Source organism: Palaemon carinicauda, chromosome 42 (assembly GCF_036898095.1).
Source record: "Palaemon carinicauda isolate YSFRI2023 chromosome 42, ASM3689809v2, whole genome shotgun sequence".
In the NCBI taxonomy this organism is placed as follows: domain Eukaryota; kingdom Metazoa; phylum Arthropoda; class Malacostraca; order Decapoda; family Palaemonidae; genus Palaemon; species Palaemon carinicauda.
Window position 1 is genome coordinate 52,337,741 of NC_090766.1, and position 20,000 is coordinate 52,357,740.

The 20,000-nt window shown below is 37.5% G+C and overlaps 2 protein-coding genes across 4 annotated transcripts in view; one reads left to right on the plus strand and one right to left on the minus strand.

Annotated features, from left to right (window-relative positions):
- Positions 1-981, plus strand: part of LOC137633153 (uncharacterized) — a 5,757-nt gene extending 4,776 nt beyond the window's left edge. Inside the window, exon 5 of the mRNA XM_068365311.1 lies at positions 1-981. This exon is cut by the window's left edge and continues 120 nt beyond it. Within this exon, the coding sequence (XP_068221412.1) occupies positions 1-617 (617 nt within the window). The 3' untranslated portion in view covers positions 618-981.
- A 6,800-nt stretch (positions 982-7,781) lies between these two features.
- The window catches only part of LOC137633320 (XK-related protein 6-like), a 30,721-nt gene continuing 18,502 nt past the window's right edge, over positions 7,782-20,000 (minus strand). For all 3 annotated transcript variants that reach the window (XM_068365558.1, XM_068365560.1, XM_068365557.1), the window contains exons 7-11: positions 13,996-14,122; positions 12,281-12,414; positions 9,838-9,976; positions 9,438-9,615; positions 7,782-8,834 (exon numbers count right to left, since the gene is read on the minus strand). In XM_068365558.1, the coding sequence (XP_068221659.1) occupies positions 8,655-8,834; positions 9,438-9,615; positions 9,838-9,976; positions 12,281-12,414; positions 13,996-14,122 (758 nt within the window). In that variant the 3' untranslated portion in view covers positions 7,782-8,654. The remainder of the gene's footprint in view (positions 8,835-9,437; positions 9,616-9,837; positions 9,977-12,280; positions 12,415-13,995; positions 14,123-20,000) is intronic.

Genomic DNA, 20,000 nt, shown 5'->3' on the forward strand with positions numbered 1-20,000 from the left:
ATTCCATTCTTTCGTTACAGATTCCATTCTCTAGTTACAGATTCCATTCTCTTATTACAGATTCCATTCTTTCGTTACAGATTCCATTCTCTAGTTACAGATTCCATTCTCTTATTACAGATTCCCTTCTCTCGTTACAGATTTTGTCCCGATCCATTCCCGAAGCGTTCAAGCCTTTCAAGATGGACAGCATCGGGCCGGCTTTGGTGAATTCCATCTTGAGGAAGCTGTGTCCGGGAAACCTGACCGAGAGCAGATACACTCCACACCTGTCGAATGATTCCACAGAGGAAACAGTGCTGGAATTCCTGGAAGACATTTCCCCCTTCTTCCAGACGCCAGAAATCTGCTCTGATTTGATCATCTATCCAGAGAAACTGTTCTACCCAATTGGCTTCCAGCACCAGACGGGAGAAAGATACCTCTTGTTCAAAAGCGGTCGGGGTTACGGGAAGAAATTCTTGCAGGTGTCGAGAGCATACAGTTTGCATCTCTACAGTTCGCTGACGTGGACGGATAGTGTGTTGCTTGGTGGGGATTCCATTCTGGAAGAAGTTATGAAGAAGAACTGTCCGAGTGTCTATCAAGACTTGATTGGTAGGGTCGAGGTTCTTTAATATAATGTCCTAAGGTGGGTTTACACGGTCGAACGGTTCGTCGAACGCGGTTCGACAGACAAGTGTTTGAAGTGATGTTCAAACGTGTGAACGGGATATTTGGTTGTCGAACACGTACGTCGAACGGTTCGAAGGAAGTCTATTCTCGCCTGAAATTTGTGGGCGGGGATTCATTGTCCACAAATCTTATGCATTTGTGGCTGACTTCACCTCTTCGAAAAGTTTGACAAGCAGGTTCGACAACCGGGTTCGACACATTCATAATACTTGCAGACACAAAATAACTTAAAGATGTTGCAAGTGAACGTTTTAATAATTTTATTCCTCATGTCACTAAATTGCCCCTTTAAGGACACTCGTTAGATGGGACCCATAGCTAAAACAACAATAATAAAATCTAAAATAGGCTATTCATATTGAACTTTACTTCTACGTAATGCAACATGAAATGTACAATTCCCTGTTATCTTTAAATGCCACAGAAACATTTATCTACAGGCGTAATCATTAATAAATAAACGACTTCTCAAGTCTGCTCGGCAACTTGAATATTGTCAGTTGCAGATATATAAGAATTGCTCAGCTGAATTTACTATTATTCATTTCAATACCATAGATTTATTAAGCTAATTATAAGTTCAGTCACGGTCATAGAAATCATTTTGAAATTATCTATATACCATTTTTTTAATAACCTGTATAACATCAGTCTTCCATTCCTAAAAGTAACATCATTGAATCGCTAGAGAGAACACGGCTGGACTAAATGCTATGGCGCACGAGGAAAGCCGCACAGATGCATTATGGAATATATTATGAAACGTTAGTCGATATTTTGGAAGAAAGGGAATGGGAACAAATCTAAAGCAGAAAGCTAAAAAGTGGGTGTAACTAAGGGCCTGATGAATCCTATAGACTCTAGTAATGCCTACAGTGCACGAATGAGGCACACTGGTAGCAGGCAACCAAGCCCCCTTGTGTGGGCTGATGAGAACTATTGGGTGTATTATGCCAATGCTATCAGAAACCGTAAATGTTTTTCATTTAAGAACGAACGAAATTGTCCACGAGAGAGAGAGAGAGAGAGAGAGAGAGAGAGAGAGAGAGAGAGAGAGAGAGAGAGAGAGAGAGAGAGAGAGAGAGAGAGAGAGAGAGAGAGAGAGAATGTTCTTAATATTTAATATTTAAAAGTCAATTTCGACACCCCTGTTATCTCCACAACTCTAACGCCAAATTTTGATCTACATCAATATGACTTACTCCTCTGAATCATTCACATCTAAAAAACATATCTGATATTATCATGGGGAAAACACACACACACACACACACACACACACACATATATATATATATATATATATATATATATATATATATATATATATATATATATATACAAACAAATCCTTTTCAAATTATATTTTTTTTGGCAAATAAGGAAATAAAGTAAACGGAGGCAAACTTGATTGTAAGTGCTAAACGGACCCAGTGGTATGGCTGTATTTAAAATTTTGACCGTATTGGGCCAGGCTGACTGACTTATGAACTCGAGTGCTGGGGCCTTTGAGCCCATTCAGCACCCTGTTTAAAGGCCACTCATGAATGGCAGAGGCAAGTGACAGCGACAATGCCCTAGACACAGAGCATATATACATATGATCAGCGCCCAAGCCCCATCTCCACTTAAGCTAAGGAGGGCCAGACAATGGCTGATGATATCTCAGCAGGTAGGCCTGTAGGTTCCCTTAAAATCCCCATCCTTAGCTCACAAGGAAGGTGAGGTTGCAGACACTACAGGAAACTATGGAGCTTGAGCGGGACTCGAACCCAGTTTAAAGGCTTAAAGGCCGCTCATGAATGGCAGATACAAGGGACAGTGACATTGCCCTATTATGCAGGACAAAGCCCTAAAGACTGACCATATACACACATGATCAGCGCCCAAGCCCTTCTCCACCCCAGCGAGGACCACGGAAGGCCAGGCAATGGCTGATGATGACTCAGGCCTATAGGCTCTCTTGGCTGACATGAGTCTTTCTATAGTTTATATATAGGACATATCTGTTTTTGACGTTGTTAATAGTTTATATAGGACATGTCTGTTTTGAAGCAGTTACAGTTTTTAGAATGATATATTGTTAATTGATTCTCATCATTTATTTATTTCCTTATTTCCTTTCCTCACTGGGCTATTTTTCCCTATTGGAGCCCTTGGGCTTATAGCATCTTGCCTTTCCAATTAGGGTTGTAGCTTGGCTAATAATAATAATAATAATAATAATAATAATAATAATAATAACCAACATCTTTAGCTCACAAAGATGGTAAAGTTGCAGACACTATAGGAAACTATGGAGCTTGAGTGGGATTCAAACCCAGTTCGGCAGATAGCTAGGCTGAGACGTTTCCAGATGACCACCACAACCACTGGTGAAGGTCTCATGCAAGGTCTATAGAATACAATACGAGGTCTCCTCATCCCTGGTCCAATAATTGACATTTCTGCGCAGGTGGATTTCATGACGTCTCGACCTCCAAATGGACGAGTGCTACTTACAGTAAACAAAATAAACGGGTCAGGGAATTGTCTTGGTCGTCGATCTAATTCTTGAAAGTGGTTGTGAAAATTTTAACAATATTCAATTAACAACATGCCCAATAACTGCTGTGTTTGGATGCTTCTCAACCAGGACGAAAAATTCAGATCTTATATTTCATTCATTTCCAAAGGACAGTGAAACTAGGAAAAAATTGGTGCACCTTAGCAAACGGGGAGATCATATAAATGTGGAGAATGCCCTGATATGTAGCCGGCACTTTGAAGCGGATATCTATGAAAGGAATTTTATGTACGAACTATTAGACAAACAGATGAAATCGAGATGGATTAGAGTACTTCTTTGGTTGCATACGATAGATGGGTGCATGTTATCAGCATCCCTCTCCTGTTGCATTGAAACACCAGCTCAGAGCCCATAGGAAAGGAAGCAACTCTCTTAGGTTCCAAATCTAATATTCAAACGAATTTGCTCATTTTCTTTCCAAAGAAAATACAATAATTGAAAATGAAAAAAAAATATCTTCAGAAAGCATTAAGTTTGTCTGCTATGTTCTTTTGCTTGCAAGAAACTGAATGTGAAAATTCCATTGATGCTAATCTGGAATATGAGGAAGGTTTATTAGAAGCTGCCATGGAAGAAGGAGGATTACAATATGTGGGAGGGTTTATAGCTCGGAAGTTTCCTCAGTATGAATTTTTAGGCAATAGAGCAACTAAAGGGGATGATACATGGATAGGTGCTGTAAGTAGGGATAACAGAAAACTGATGAAACCCAAAGAAGAAGTTTTCGAAAATCTAAAAACAATGGAAAAAAAATGTTTGTTTGTTTTCGTGGCGAAAAATCTTTGAAATAAGGGGGAAACGTAATAACTTCATTAGCTGAAATGATATACGAGCATATTTCATTACCTCAGGAAGTTATTAGGCATTTTTTACGTTGTCGTACTTTTGTTAGCATTCGAATTCTGAATAGAAACATTAGCTCATCTCGGAAAGCTGTAAGTAAAATGAAGTTGGTTTCTTAATTATTCACTTGTAAGACGAAAGATTTAAGACGGGCATGACCATGTTTATCATGGAAGTGGTGAAAATGTGAAAATTAAGGTTTTTATATATTATTCCTTTTTTCATAAATAAATGTGATTTGATCAATTTTTTATGCGCAAAATACAGAACTGTTTCCACTGTGAGTAATTCTATTTTCCTAAGATAATAAAGTGGCTCTTGATTTGTTATTAATTACAAAGAAATAAAAAAAAAATCCTATATTTGTATGAATGTTGACAAGGGAGACTCGGAAGCATTGGCTATGCTGACGTCAAGGACTATCTCCCCCCAAACCCCCATATCCTCACTAATCTGCGCGTGAGAAGACCTCGTATTCTATAGACCTTGGTCTCATGAAGTTACCACAAGCGCTAGCGTAACCATCTGAAAGGTTTGTATCCTCATAGAACTGATATGGGACTTGGAACCTCAGCCGAAAAACTAATGATTTTATAGCTTGCAACATGACTTTGATTTTACTATTAAAAGTAGGAGATTCACCAATCCTATGAGTCTTATTTACTTTTAGATTGCTTTACCTTATGTGAAACACGGGCTCTTGCGTTGACAGGCCGTAAGTCAATGAGTCTATCTCGACTCTTACAGAGTTGGCCCAATTAAGTTCGGGAATAAAAATGTATGTAATAATACTGAAAAAATAAAAAATATGATTATATCATATGTAAGGGATAAAAAATAAATCATGATATTTATCTACGATTATGATGTAAATTTATATCTATAGCGCGGATTGGTCTTCGTGTTGGCCAGGGAAGCGAATCAACAGGAAAAACTTCATCAAAAAGTTGAAAAGTTCCTTACTGATATTTATTGTTGTTTTTCCTCCTTAGAAGCATTCCAGTTACTCGCATTGCTGAAGATGGTAGATCGTGTACATGCAAGTCACTACTACTTGGTAAATGTGATATTCAAGGAAATCAACGGTGGCCACTGATAAATTTAAGGACATCCACGATACACACTTAAAATTTTGACGAAATGCATTGAACTTCCTATGAAATATTGGGAAATCTATGGTGAGAAAATAACAAACTTCTGGTGATCAGAGAAATTTCAATAGCGATTTAAAGGTTTAAAGGCCACTCATGAATGGCAAGGGCAAGGGACAGTGACATTGCACTACCGAGCAGCGCAATGCCCTAGAGACTGACCATATATACATATGATCAGCGCCCAAGCCCCCTCTCCATCCCAGCTAGGACCAAGGAGGTGATTACTTTAACAAATAATATGAGAAAGCCCAGTGTCATTATATAGAGGAGTAGTATCACGGGATATAGAAGTGGACAGCACTGCCAGTCATGATAGCTAAAACACCTGCCATCATATTCAGCCTCCGGATGTTACTGGGGAGGGGGGGGGGGGGGGAGTCGCCGTTAAGACGTTGGACACAAAGATAGAAAACGGGGGACGGAGGTAAAGTAGAGGACAAAAAAAAAGTGGATGCAGATTAAGAGACCTAATGAACTGTACCGTACGTGTTTCATACACGCTCATACAATGTAATGCTATTGGTTTATTTATTTATTGTTTTCTTTCTTTAATCCTAAGGGTGGCTGAAGTGCTAACACAGAGGAAAGGTGAATGCGAGTATTGTTTATTAAACAGATAACAAGCTTATATACAAGCAGGTCAGAGCAAGAATGCCACAAAAATTCAAACTAAAACATGCGTTGGCAAGCTTAAACAGATTGTATGATTATCAGTGCGGGAGAGAGCGACGCATAAAAAAGTAATAGCATTACATTGTATGAGCATGTATGAAACACGCGGTACAGAATGCTGCAAAGACCCTACAGTAGAATAATTCCCATAGTGCTCTACGTGAGGCGCACCGTTGTCATTAACCACCTGCGGCATATAACCTTTCATATTTATGAAGATCTGAAAGCAAACGGGAAACTTGAATTCTAGTCACTTATCAATTACAAAACCTATTATGTTAAATATTGTTTTTATCAACTCACTGATCAATTGAGTAACTATCAATTTTTTCTTTTTTTTAGTGAGGCAGATTTGCACCGACTCGCAAGGGTGCCCTTTTAGCTCGGAAAAGTTTCCTGATCGCTGATTGGTTGTACATGATAATTCTAACCAATCAGATAGCAGGAAACTTTTCCGAGCTAAAAGGGCACCGCTCCGAGTCGGTACAAATGCGCCTCATTAAAAAAAATTTACTAAAGTGCATGAATTTTCCTGTAACTGATCTTTGACATTTCAGATGTTTATAACCTGTTTATGCTTTACTAAAGATATTTAAAGTGACAACGAATATTCGCTCTATAACTGTTTGCAAGGGAGAAATAAAAGAGCTCATTTTCAGCCTTGGATGGTAATATTTGAGGTTTATTCCTATCACGACAAAGACGAGAGTTATGAAAGGTACTGTACAATGGAATTAGAGTATTATTTACTAATCTAAATTTCACACATATACGTGTACATTATATATACACCTACACACACACACACACACACACACACATATATATATATATATATATATATATATATATATATATATATATATATATATATATATATATATATATATATATATCCACTAATAGTTTTAACATCGAATTCCCTATAAATAAGGAACAATATGCTCAAAGGCGAATTTATACATGATATGTTCATCTACCCGGGCCAGTACTTGAACCAATGTCTTTGGATCAAATAGATAACAATGGTAGATGGAAAATGACTTGTACGTAGTTAGATGCACCTCTTTTCTTAGTACATTATATTTATCATGATCCTCAGTTTTACTATCAACTCCCAATATCTAAATATTTTTGTAACAAGCTGGTAAGATTTGGTAGATGCAGAATGGGCCCCTAGTGATTGTAAAAGAAGCATTGGATGGAAGAGAAGACGATGGATTGACGAACTAAGAAAGTTTGCGGGTGTGGCAAGCACGGTTGAGGTCTGGGTATACAATAGCTTAAACCACTAACTAGTTCTATTTCAATTCAATAACCACATAACACTTCCATAAAGAAGAGTTGGCTCAACAGTACCTTCATACATTTCGACTTGGGCTTTAATAAACACTTTTTTCTCTACAATTCTTTAATCTAACTACCTCTTATTCTTACCCTTCTTCTTCATTTATATTTATTCTCAAATACCTACATGAATGAACTCATACCCTTTCTTCACTATACATACTGGCATTCATTCTTTAATATTCCCGACTCTCACAATCCTAACCACCTTACTCTGGCCAACATCAACTTTCAGTCTTCTTCTGTTTCACATATTTAGGTTCTTTTACCAGAGGCTGCAGCTTCTCATGACTGACAAAACCTTGTGTGGTATCATCAACCAGCATTTCACAATGGACCTCAACTCACGTCCATTCTTTTCTCTGACTTTCATTATAATTCACCCATAAAAATAGTAAACCGCCATAGCAAAAGAGGACATCGGCCCTAATTCTTGTAGCCAAAATATGTTTTTTATATAGTGAGTTGAATGAACTGTTTATGAGTACTATGAGTGTTATAAATTAGAGGGCACGATCACTGAACTCCATTATACATGAGTGTCCCTAGAATCATAGTTTGACGTATTTGACAGTATATTTCCGTCACAGTGGAGAATTCCACAAAACCTAACAATTCAGCATGTTGTTGTAGCAAGATTGCATCTTGCTTGCGAGGGTTAGTAAGTACCATTTGAGCAGTCAGTAGACAAGGTATTCACCTGAGAGTATCGGCTGTACACAGTGTATTCACGAACCTTTTTGTAATAAAGTGAAAAAAAACCCATGTTCCGATGTCTCATTATTCGTTCACAAGGGACACATATTTATCTTGGACCCACTTTTAAACCAAACAATCCATTCTCATAGCTACATAGCCCAGCAAAAGCTTTATTATATAAAAAGAAAATATACTTTACAGTATTGGAATTTTAGTGGCAATGGCTACAATATCTTTAAACAATAGCTAATAAAAAACAGGAGGTTAAAATACTGAAAACAATATATACATACAAAAATAACACTTTGATAAACAAATAAAAATACTGAGAAAATCTGTTAAAATAATCTACGATACATAAGCATGCACATGAAGAATCTAGATACATAGACAACAGGTTATCTTACTGAATAAAGAAATGCATTTCTATAAATTTCAGGGTATTCCAAAAAGTGTATCTAATATGTGAATTTCTACATACCAGGAAAAATATTAAATATTTCACTATACGCAGAAACTGATTCTACGCTGAAAACTGATAATATTTAATATAATTAGCCAGTACAATATTCTGCGATCCTTTTTTACCAAAGTAGCTGACAATACAGCGTAGTCTACCCCCGAATGTTCGAATGTTCGCCCTGGCGTGGACTTCAGTTTCGGAATTCTTTGAGTGGCTCAAAGACATCACGCCATTAATTGTAAGCATTATCTTTCCCGTCATCGTTATCACTCTCATCCGAGTCCCGATGATCAGCACTGCAACAGCTGAGTCCTTCTATGCTCAGCGAAGGAGTCCCGGGATGAAGAAGAGCGTAATAGGTGGCATGGAGCATAGTGCCGGCAGCGAAGGTAACCACTGTTGCCCATGTTCCCTGCAAAGACCATCTTGATCACTGATTTGCCAGCGCTAGGGCCGGGGAGATCATTCAGTGCAATGGGGTCGATTTGCAATTACTGTACTGTGAAGATCAAGTTAAGAGGTTGGAAAGCAAGAAGAAAGAAAACGGGAATGGGGATAAAGTAGAAAGCTAGAAAGTGAGTGCAGCTAGAGCCCGAAGAGACGCAGTGAAACCTTTTCGTAAATTAATAAAAATCTTGCAGCTGATCTTGCGTGCCTTGTCAGAGAGGAAATGGGTCATATTGAAGCATAAAACCAAATGTAATTGGGTCTAATGAAGTCTAACTGGGCCAATGCTGACCAATTATCTTCCAGTGTTTTCTGTTTGCAGTGATATATTTTCTTCTGATAACTGCGTTATAATCATAGTGTGTCAGGGGGAAGAATTTTGAGAGGAGAACACTCCCTCGCTGCTATAGTTGGTAAGATTTTGAGGAACTAAAAATTACGATTGAAACTTATACAAGAACATAACATTCGTTATTACATTCAATACTGTTATTAGTAATAAAGGTTAGTAATGGCAATTCTAGCAGCAGTATCATGCAAAGAAATAAACGACAAACAAACAACTTACCTTGTAGGCGAAGTAATCTCCCGACCCCTTCATAGCTCCATTCCAGAGGAAGACACAGGTGAGCGTTTCCACCAAGGAAATGCCATAATACAAGATGAACCTCCCAAGCTGTCTGCCACCATCTTCATTGGTCAGAGCAATGAGCCAGACTCCTCCCATCGTGAGAGACGAGATGGATCTGGTCAGCAACAAGAGGTGAAATGCTATTATTCATCATGTCATTAGTTTTGTAAGATACTTTTTCTCACAGAATCTATCAATATTCAACGTTTATAAAAATGAAAATGCTCTGGAAATTGTAACATTAATTCTGAATGCTTAACCTTGAAGCCTAGTATTTATTAAACTACTATAGTAAAGCAATCAGCTCCCACCCCTATGGCTACCGATTAGTCCTTACCTGGCGGCTGTGATGCTACGAGTGGTGAGCAGAGTAAAGAGATGCCATAAAGTGTGGATCACCCAACGGAGACCAGCGACCAGGTACACCCAAGCTCCGTAAGATTGGATCATCAAGCTGTAGCCTAATATTCTGGAGCCTGGGATGAAAACAGGTTCTTAGCAGTGCTTGATTGTGATAACGTATTGCGTTCAAGGTCTATGTTATAAGAAGCTTTCTAAACTTTATTATTTTAGATGTTAAAGATAACTGTAATTAGATATGAGGGCAGAATGTGAAAAGAAATTCAAAGAGTTTACTTCATTATAGTCAGTAGGTTACTGTATAAATTATATATATTCTACAAAAAACTTCACCCAACACCATCTGTGAACTTTGCCACAAAGCTACTTGTAAAGTTTACTCTACACCCATTGTAAATTTTACCAAAAATCTACCTTTAAAAATTGCCCAACATTACCTGTAAATTCTACCAAGAAAAACTACCTGTAAACTATACCCAACACAATCTGTTAATTCTGTCAAAACCCCCCTAGAAGCATTATACAAACACCCCTTGTAAACTATACCCAACACCACCTGCAGTTTCTAAACTGTAAATGTAATCCAACACTACCTGTAAATTCCACCGAAACCCCCGCCTGTAAATTCTATCAAAAGCCACCAGTAATCAATACTGTACACCACTTGTAAATTCTAACAATAACCAACAGTAAACTTCATCTAATACCACCCGTAAATTCTACTAAAAATCACATTTAAAGTCTATCGAACACCACATGTAAATTCTACCCAAACTAGCCTGCAAACTTTACACAAAATCTATTGTAAATTCTACCTAAAACTATCAATAAACTTTATCCAATAACACATGTAAATCTAAACCAACACCCCGGTAAATTCTACAAAAAAACTTGTTTAAAACCCAACCAACACCACCTGTAAATGATACCAAATAATACTTACAAATTATACCCAAGACCAACTGAAAGTTCTACTAAAAACCACCTGTAATCATTAACCCCTCTCACATGTACAATATACCAGTATCCTCCTGAAAACATTACTCAATACCACCTGTAAACTCAATCAAAACCACTCGTAAATTTCACCTGTAAATTCTGACAAGTGTCATTAACCCAACACTCCATGTAAATTTCAACAAAACCACCTGTAAATTTTAGCATGTCAACATTTCACGATAGCACCAGTAATTTCTACCAAAAACCATCAGTAAACTTTATCAAATACCACCTGCAAATTCTACCAAAAACTACCCAGCAAACTTTACTTTAAACCACCTGCAAAATTTAGTCAACACCACCCATAAGTTAGACCACAAACCATCAGGAATATTCACCCAAAACCACAAGTAAATTCTACCAAGAACAGCCTTTAAACTTCATCTATCATCACGTGTAAATTCTAGCAAAAATCACCACTAAACCTTACCAAGATCCATTTGTAAATTCTACCAAAAATTGCCTGTAAAATTTACCTAACACTACCATTAAATTCTTTCAAAGACATTAACAAATTTGACGTCATCTGTCAATTCTACTAAAAACCTGCACGTGAACTTTAACCAATACTACCTGTAAATAGTACCAAAAGCAACCTTTAAAATTTACTCAATATCACCAATAAATCATAACAAAAACTACCTTTAAACATTACCTAACACAATATGTCAAATCTAACATGTAAAATTTATCTAACATCACTTGAAAATTCTACCAAACCCACCTTTTTACCTTTATCCAACAACACATAAATTCTACTAACAACCGCCTTTAAACTTTACTCAACGCCACATACGAATTCTACCAAAACCATCCTTTAACTTTACTAACACCACCTATGAACTCTACCAAAAAACACCTGTAAACCTTTACCCAACAAGACCTGTAAATTCTACCAACAACCAACTCAGACTTCACCCAGCTCCACCTGTAAATTCTACCAACAACCAACTCAGACTTCACCCAGCTCCACCTGTAAATTCTACCAACAACCAACTCAGACTTCACCCAGCTCCACCTGTAAATTCTACCAACAACCAACTCAGACTTCACCCAGCTCCACCTGTAAATTCTACCAACAACCAACTCAGACTTCACCCAGCTCCACCTGTAAATTCTACCAACAACCAACTCAGACTTCACCCAGCTCCACCTGTAAATTCTACCAACAACCAACTCAGACTTCACCCAGCTCCACCTGAAAATTCTACCAACAACCAACTCAGACTTCACCCAGCTCCACCTGTAAATTCTACACTGTAAACTATACGCAAATTAACCTTTAAAATCTTCCAAATATTACCTACAAAGTTTACCCAAGACCCTTTTTTTTTTCTATAAATTCTTGTAATCAATATTTGAAACCTATCCCGCTTTTGTATATTCCTTATTGTCCTAAAAAAGATTCTTGTCATACTCACAAATGAAGAAAAGATGAGCAAAGTAAAGCAAAAGTGTGGCAAAAATATTGAGGCGTCCTTGTCTATGAACTTTGCTGCGAAGGTGACTGTAACGGTTAGGATGCTGAAGTCTGTGCAGGCGTTTAATCATGACACTGGAATCAGTAGAGTGAGACTTGAACGTTAAAAATAAATCATATCAATTTTCGTTTTTAGTAAATTCTTTGAAAATAATTTTTCTCACAGGGCCAGGGCACCAGCCAACTGTTGAGATACTATCGCTAGAGTTATGGTGTCCTTTGACTGGCCAGAAAGCACTACACTGGACCGTTCTCTCTGGTTACGGTTCATTTACCCTTTGCCTACACATACACCGAATAGTCTAGCCTATTCATTACAGATTCTCCTCGGTCCTCATACACCTGACAACACTGGCATTACCAAACATTCTTCTTCACCAAAGGGGTTAACTACTGTACTCTAATTGTTCAATGGCTATTTTTCTCTTGGTAAGGGTAGAAGAGACACTTTAGCTATGGTAAGCAGCTCTTCTAGGAGGACACTCCAAAATCAAATCAATGCTCTCTTGTCTTGGGTAGTGCCATAGCCTCTGTACCATGGTCTTCCACTGTCTTGGGTTAGAGTTCTCTTGCTTGATGGTACCCTCTGGCACAATATTCTATCTTGTTTTTGTTAAAGTTCTTAGAGCTTATATAGGAAATATTTATTTTGGTGCTGTTGCTGTTCTTAAAATATTTTATTTTTCCTTGTTTCCTTTCCTCACTGGGCTATTTTCCCTGTTGGAGCCCTTGAGCTTAAAGCATCCTGCTTTTCCAACTAGGGTTATAGCTTAAAAAGTAGTAGTAGTAGTAGTAGTAGTAGTAGTAGTAGTAGTAGTAGTAGTAGTAGTAATAATAATAATAATAATAATAAATTTTTCAACTCGAATCCATTTCTAGTTCGTCCTTAGACAAATTGAACTCCCAAAACAGAATCTCTCTCTCTCTCTCTCTCTCTCTCTCTCTCTCTCTCTCTCTCTCTCTCTCTCTCTCCAGTATATAGATATGCTGACACCATTCATGGAATCTAATTCTTCACCAATTTGTTCATTAGTATTTCTAATACTGTCGGCTCCTGTTTACTAAACACATTTAAGCAAAAGCCGACTGGATCCAATTATGTTCAATTCGTTTAAGCGAGGCAGATTTGCCCCGACTCGCAGGGGTGCCCTTTTAGCTCGGAAAAGTTTCCTGATCGCTGATTGGTTAGATGAGATAAAAATTGAGTATAAGTCTTTATAGCTGAAGCATCCATCAACATTTCCTGTTCACAATAAAACTTGCTAAATTATTATATAAACTTTCTACGCAATGAAACGCACTATTCGTATAGGCCTACACAAGGGCACTATTACCATGCAATACGAAAAAGGTCTTGCAAAATTATTCGATCTTCAGCGATAACTTATGGAAACAATTTATTTCTTTTTATAAAAATGCACAAAAATAACAAATTATGGTAGCGTTGCATAACATGATCACATTCAACATAATATCTTCTATTTTCTAAACCTATTTATACCATTAAAACACGATTTCCTATAAAAACCATATCTAACACGAAATTAATGTAAAATTTCTTACCTAATTATTAAAAACATTCTGTTTGCTTCCTCCCTATAAACAAAAATCAAATAATTCACATTAATGTATGAAATTAAACATTAAGATACTTACATGTACAAGGTTACGCCCTGCGCCATCTTGGAGAGCAGGATGAACATTCGGACCACTGTCCAGGAATCGATGGACGACGGAACGACAGGATCGCAAAGGCCACCGCAGGGAATGTCTTCAGTGTTTGCTGGAGATTATAAACAAAATTCTAATCAATATAGAGCAATTAAATTATATTTCGTTTAATGGAGATAAATTACATTAACTTGAATTGCTAGAATAAGATTTTATTAGTTTTGTTACTCGTCTTGTTTTTTAAATTGTTATTACTATAGTTTTGCTGTGGAGATTAACAGTTTTATAGGTCAGCACAATTTGAAATACATCATATAACCACACACGAGCATGCATGCATGGACACACATTATTATTATTATTATTATTATTATTATTATTATTATTATTATTATTACTTGCTTAGCTACAACACTAGTTGGAAAATCAGAATGCTATAAGCCCCGGGGTTCCAACTAGGAAAATTGCCAAGTGAGGAAAGGAAACAAGGCAAAATAACACACACACGTACATATATACATATATATATATATATATATATATATATATATATATATATATATATATATATATATATATATATATATATATATATATATATATGTGTGTGTGTGTGTGCGCGCGCGCGCGCGCGTGTGTGTGTACTATACATACAGTATATTCATAAGTATACATGTATGTATTCAGTAGCATCATTCGTTATTATCTCTACGTAGAACTGTTCTTTGGACGAAAAATATATCGCTACATAGAGCTGTTCTTGGAACAAAATATTATTATTATTAAATGCCAAGCTACAACCCTAGTTGGAAAAGCAGCATGCTATAAGCCCAGGGGCCCCAACAGGGAAAATAGCCCAGTGAGGAAAGGAAATAAAGAAAAATAAAACATATTAAGTATAGTAACAACATTGAAATAAATATTTCCTATAAAAGCTATAAAAACTTTAACAAAACAAGAGGAAGAGAAACTAGATAGAAGTGTGCCCGAGTGTACCCTCAAACAAGAGAACTCTAACCCAAGGCAGTGGAAGACCATGGTACAGAGGCTATGGCACTACCCAAGACTAGAGAACAATGGTTTGAATTTGGGGTGTCCTTTTCCAAGAAGAGCTGCTTACCATAGCTGAAGTGTCTCTTCTACCCTTACCAAGAGGAAAGTAGCCACTGAACAATTAGAGTACAGTAGTTAACCCCTTGGGTGAAGAAGAATTGTTTGGCAAAGGGAAAGAACCGTAACCAGAGAGAAGGGTTCTATGTAGTACTGTCTGGCCAGTCAAAGGACCCCATAACTCTCTTGTGATAATACCACAAAGATTGATAGCAATCACAACTGGATTTGCTGCTGACAGCTCGGTACTTTGGGCCACAGATAAGAGCACTGTTGAAGTGGATATCACTAGTGCTTCAAACGGCCATTAGTGCTAAGATAAACCGAGCCAAATCGAGTTTATTGTGTCTTACAGATTAGAAGCAAAAAACCCAATGAACCAAATATGGTTGATAAGCCTTTTGGAATCTAAAAACGATGTTGCTATCGTATGCATTTAAACAGGTCACTAGGTCTATGATTCACTAGGCCTACGATACATTTTTGATACTATTACAGTTGGTCTTGGAGTTAGGAAAGATAAATTTAGGTGCATATGGTAACCTTTGCCAGAAGGTTAAATTTTAATATTATTATCATTATTATTATTATTATTATTACTAGCCAAGCTACAGCCATAGTTGGGAAAGCAAGACGCTATAAGCCTAAGGGCTCCAATAAGGAAAAATAGTCCAGTGAGGAAAGGAAATAAGAAAATAAATAAATGATGAGAATAAATTAACAATATATTCTAAAAACAGTAACAGCGTCAAAACAGATATGTCCTATATAAACTATTAACAACGTCAAAAACAGATATGTCATATATAAACAATAAAAAGACTCATGTCAGCCTGGTCAACATAAAAACATTTGCTCCAACTTTGAATTTTTGAAGTTCTACTGATTCAACTACCCGATTAAGAAGATCATTCCACAACTTGGTAACAGCTGGAATAAAACTTCTGGAATACTGTGTAGTATTGAGCCTCATGATGGAGAAGGCCTGGCTATTAGAATTAACTGCCTGCCTAGTATTACGAACAGGATAGAATTGTCCAGGGAGATCTGAATGTAAAGGATGGTCAGAGTTAAGAAAAATCTTATGCAACATGCACAATGAACTAATTGAACGACAGTGCCAAAGATTAATATCTAGATCAGGAATAAGAAATTTAATAGACCGTAAGTTTCTGTCCAACAAATTAAGATGAGAATCAGCAGCTGAACACCAGACAGGAGAACAATACTCAAAACAAGGTAGAATGAAAGAATTAAAACACTTCTTCAGAATAGATTGATCACCGAAAATCTTGTAAGACTTTCTCAATAAGCAAACTTTTTGTGCAATTGAAGAAGACACAGACCTAATGTGTTTCTCAAAAGTAAATTTGCTGTCCAGAATCACACCTAAAATTTTAAAAGTCATGCAAATTTAAAGAAACATTATCAATACTGAGATCAGGATGTTGAGGAGCCACCGTCCTTGACCTACTTACAGTCATACTTTGAGTTTTGTTAGGATTCAACTTCATACCCCATAATTTGCACCCTGCGCTAATTTTAGCTAAGTCTCTATTAAGGGATTCACCAACCCCAGATCTACATTCAGGGGATGGAATTGATGCAACAAGCTTGTTTTCTAGCCCAAACCATATGTCATGTGTATATAGTATGAAAAGTAATGGGCCAAGAACACTACCCTGTGGAACACCGGATATCACATTCCTATACTCACTATGGTGCCCATCAACAACAACTCTTTGAGATCTATTACTTAAAAAATCAATAATAATGCTAAGAAACGACCCACCCACTCCCAACTGTTTCAATTTGAAAACAAGGGCCTCATGATTAACACAGTCAAAGGCAGCACTAAAATCCAGGCCAATCATACGAACTTCCTGACCACAATCAAGGGATTTCTGTACAGCATTGGAGATTGTAAGAAGGGCATCACATGCTCCAAGGCCTTTACGAAAATCAAATTGCAAACTAGGGAGTAGGCCATTACCTTCAGCAAACCTACTAAGATGTTTTGCCAGAAGACGTTCAAAATCTTTAGATAATATGGGAGTTATGAAAATTGGGTGGTAATCAGTGGGACTTGAGCTTCCACAAACACATTTACATAGAGGAGTAACATTACCAATTCTCCAACAAGTGCTAAAAGCTCCTCTTCTTGCTAACTTGCGCAAAATAACAGATAACTTTGGAGCTAAGAAATCTGCTGTCTTTATAAAAACAAAGGAAAAATACCATTTGGGTCTACACCTCCATAAGCATCAAGGTCCATCAACAGCGCTTTAAGCTCACGAGATTGAAAAGCTAAACTAGTTAGTTTAGTCTCAGGAAAACAGGAATGAGGAAGTTCAAGTTTACCGTCAAGAACATCAGCCAAAAGGGTTGCCTTTTCCTTTGGACAGTGAGTGACTGAGCCATCTGGTTTAAGTAAAGGAGGAACTGTTGCATCTACACCAACGAGTGCAGATTTAAGGGTAGACCACCTTTTATGTTCCTGAGTTGTACCAAAAAGGGTTTCCTTTATGGTTAAATTGTATTAATTTTCAGTTGAGGCATAAACTCTCTGAACAAAAGCTCGAAGCTGAGTATAGTTGTTCCAGGTCAAATCTGATCTGCTACCCTTCCAAAGATGATAGGCCTCCTGCTTCTCCAAATAAGCACGTCTACAATCATCAATGAACCACGGTTTGCCCTTCACTCGGTACCTTAGCACACGAGAAGGGATACGCCTATCAATTATGTTGACTAGATTCTTATTCAAAGGGACAACAGGATCTACACTACTATATAATTGTGACCAATTCAAGCACAAAAGATCATGCAAAATCCCATTCCAGTCTGCTTGGCATTCATAAAAATTTTACAAGAGTATGATTTATCAGGGACAGGCTGCTCAGTCTTCACTACTAATGAAATCAAGGCATGATCAGATGTCCCGACTGGAGAACCAACCTTACTAGTTATAACGGCCGGGGAGTCAGTGTATACGAGGTCCAAGCAATTACCAGACCTGTGAGTAGCTTCATTTATGATTTGCTCACAGCCTAATTCAGAGGCAAAGTCTAAAGCTCTTAAGCCATGGCGATCGGTAGGAGAGATAGAACTTAACCACTCCCTATGGTGAGCATTAAAATCACCAACAAAGACAAAAGAAGCCTTTCTATCATCATCTTGTATCTTAGCCATAATGGTAAAAAGACAATCGAAGATAGAATCATCCATGTCTGGATTCCGGTAGATCGAACACAAATAAAAGTTGTTATGACTGCCACAAACTTTTATTACCTGAATCTCATGACATCCACATTGATAGCAGGACTTATGAGATGCAGGGTACTCGGTCCTAATATACACCACCATTCCCCTGGCCCTAGGGATTGCATCACGTTTCAACATTATTGGCTTCTTAAAACCACTTATAAGGAGCTCAGATGAGTGCCTCATATAAGAAACCAAAGTTTCTGAGCACAAAAGAATATCATACTGTCTGGACGCAACTGTAAGGTCTTGGATATTTGTATGAAGACCACGAATATTGCAATACAGAAGACGACATTTTTGGGGGGTTTAAATCCAACCCTCCACTGAAGTCGAGTGAACTAGGACGTACTGGTCCCGGATTTCGCTCAATGTCTCCAGACAGCATAAGAATTAATAGAAATAAAAAAAAGAGACATCATACTTAAAAACTAGATTAACAAGAATTACAACAAAAACAATATGTAAAGAATTATAAATAAAGTGATTGATGAAACCCATAGACTATAGTAAAAAGTCGGAAAAACTGGTCAACATGGAGGAGCCGATACACCATGCAAGGCTAAATACCCTTCAGGATAGCCACTTCAACTGAAGGGAGGACAGTAAGGATGGTTTTGAGAAGAAAAAGAATCAGAAAAAGGAAAAGACAACCTCTTGATAAACCACCAGGCATCCATGGCCCTTCTATTAAGTCTGCCCAACACGCTATTTCAAAAAAACAAGAGGAAGAAAAAAAAATAATAATAAGATAGAATAGTGTGCCCAAGTGTACCCTCAAGCAAGAGAACTCTAACCCAAGACAGTGGAACACCATGGAACGGAGGCTATGGCACTACCCAAGACTAGAGAACAATGGTTTAATTTTGGAGTGTCCTTCTCCTAGAAGAGCTGCTTACCATAGCTAAAGAGTCTCTTCTACCCTTACCAAGAGGAAAGTACACTGAACTAATTACAATACATTAATTAACCCCTTGTGTGAAGAAGTGTTAAGTATCTCAGTGTTGTCAGGTGTATGAGGAAAAACGAGAATATGTAAAGAATAGGCCAGACTATTCTGTGTAAGTGTAGGCAAAGAAAAAATAAGCCGTGACCAGAGAAAGGGATCCAATGCATTACTGTCTGGCCAGTCAAAGGATCCAATACCTCTCTAGTGGTAGTATATCAACGGGCGGCTGGTGCCCTGGCCAACCTACTACCTTCTACCTGCATTTATTTATCTATATTTGTATGTTTGTTTGTTTGTGATTCCCATATTAAAAACTATTTGACCGAAAAATCACGGTTCAGGCTTATAAAAAAAATTCCCCTACGATAAATTGGGAAATATTGCAAACGGATAAAATGTGGATGTAGATGGAGGGCTTAAAGTCACTATAAAAATACACCTAAAGTAATAATGCATATAATGTACCACAGCAGAAACACTGACGGCACTACACCCTTCAAATGAATCTCTCTCTCTCTCTCTCTCTCTCTCTCTCTCTCTCTCTCTCTCTCTCTCTCTCTCTCTCTCTCTCTCTCTCATAACACTTCTATCATCATTTCTACTCTAATTTCTAAGTTCACATACTTTTCTATCCATTCCAAATTTCTAATAAACTTTAAAAAGGTTACTC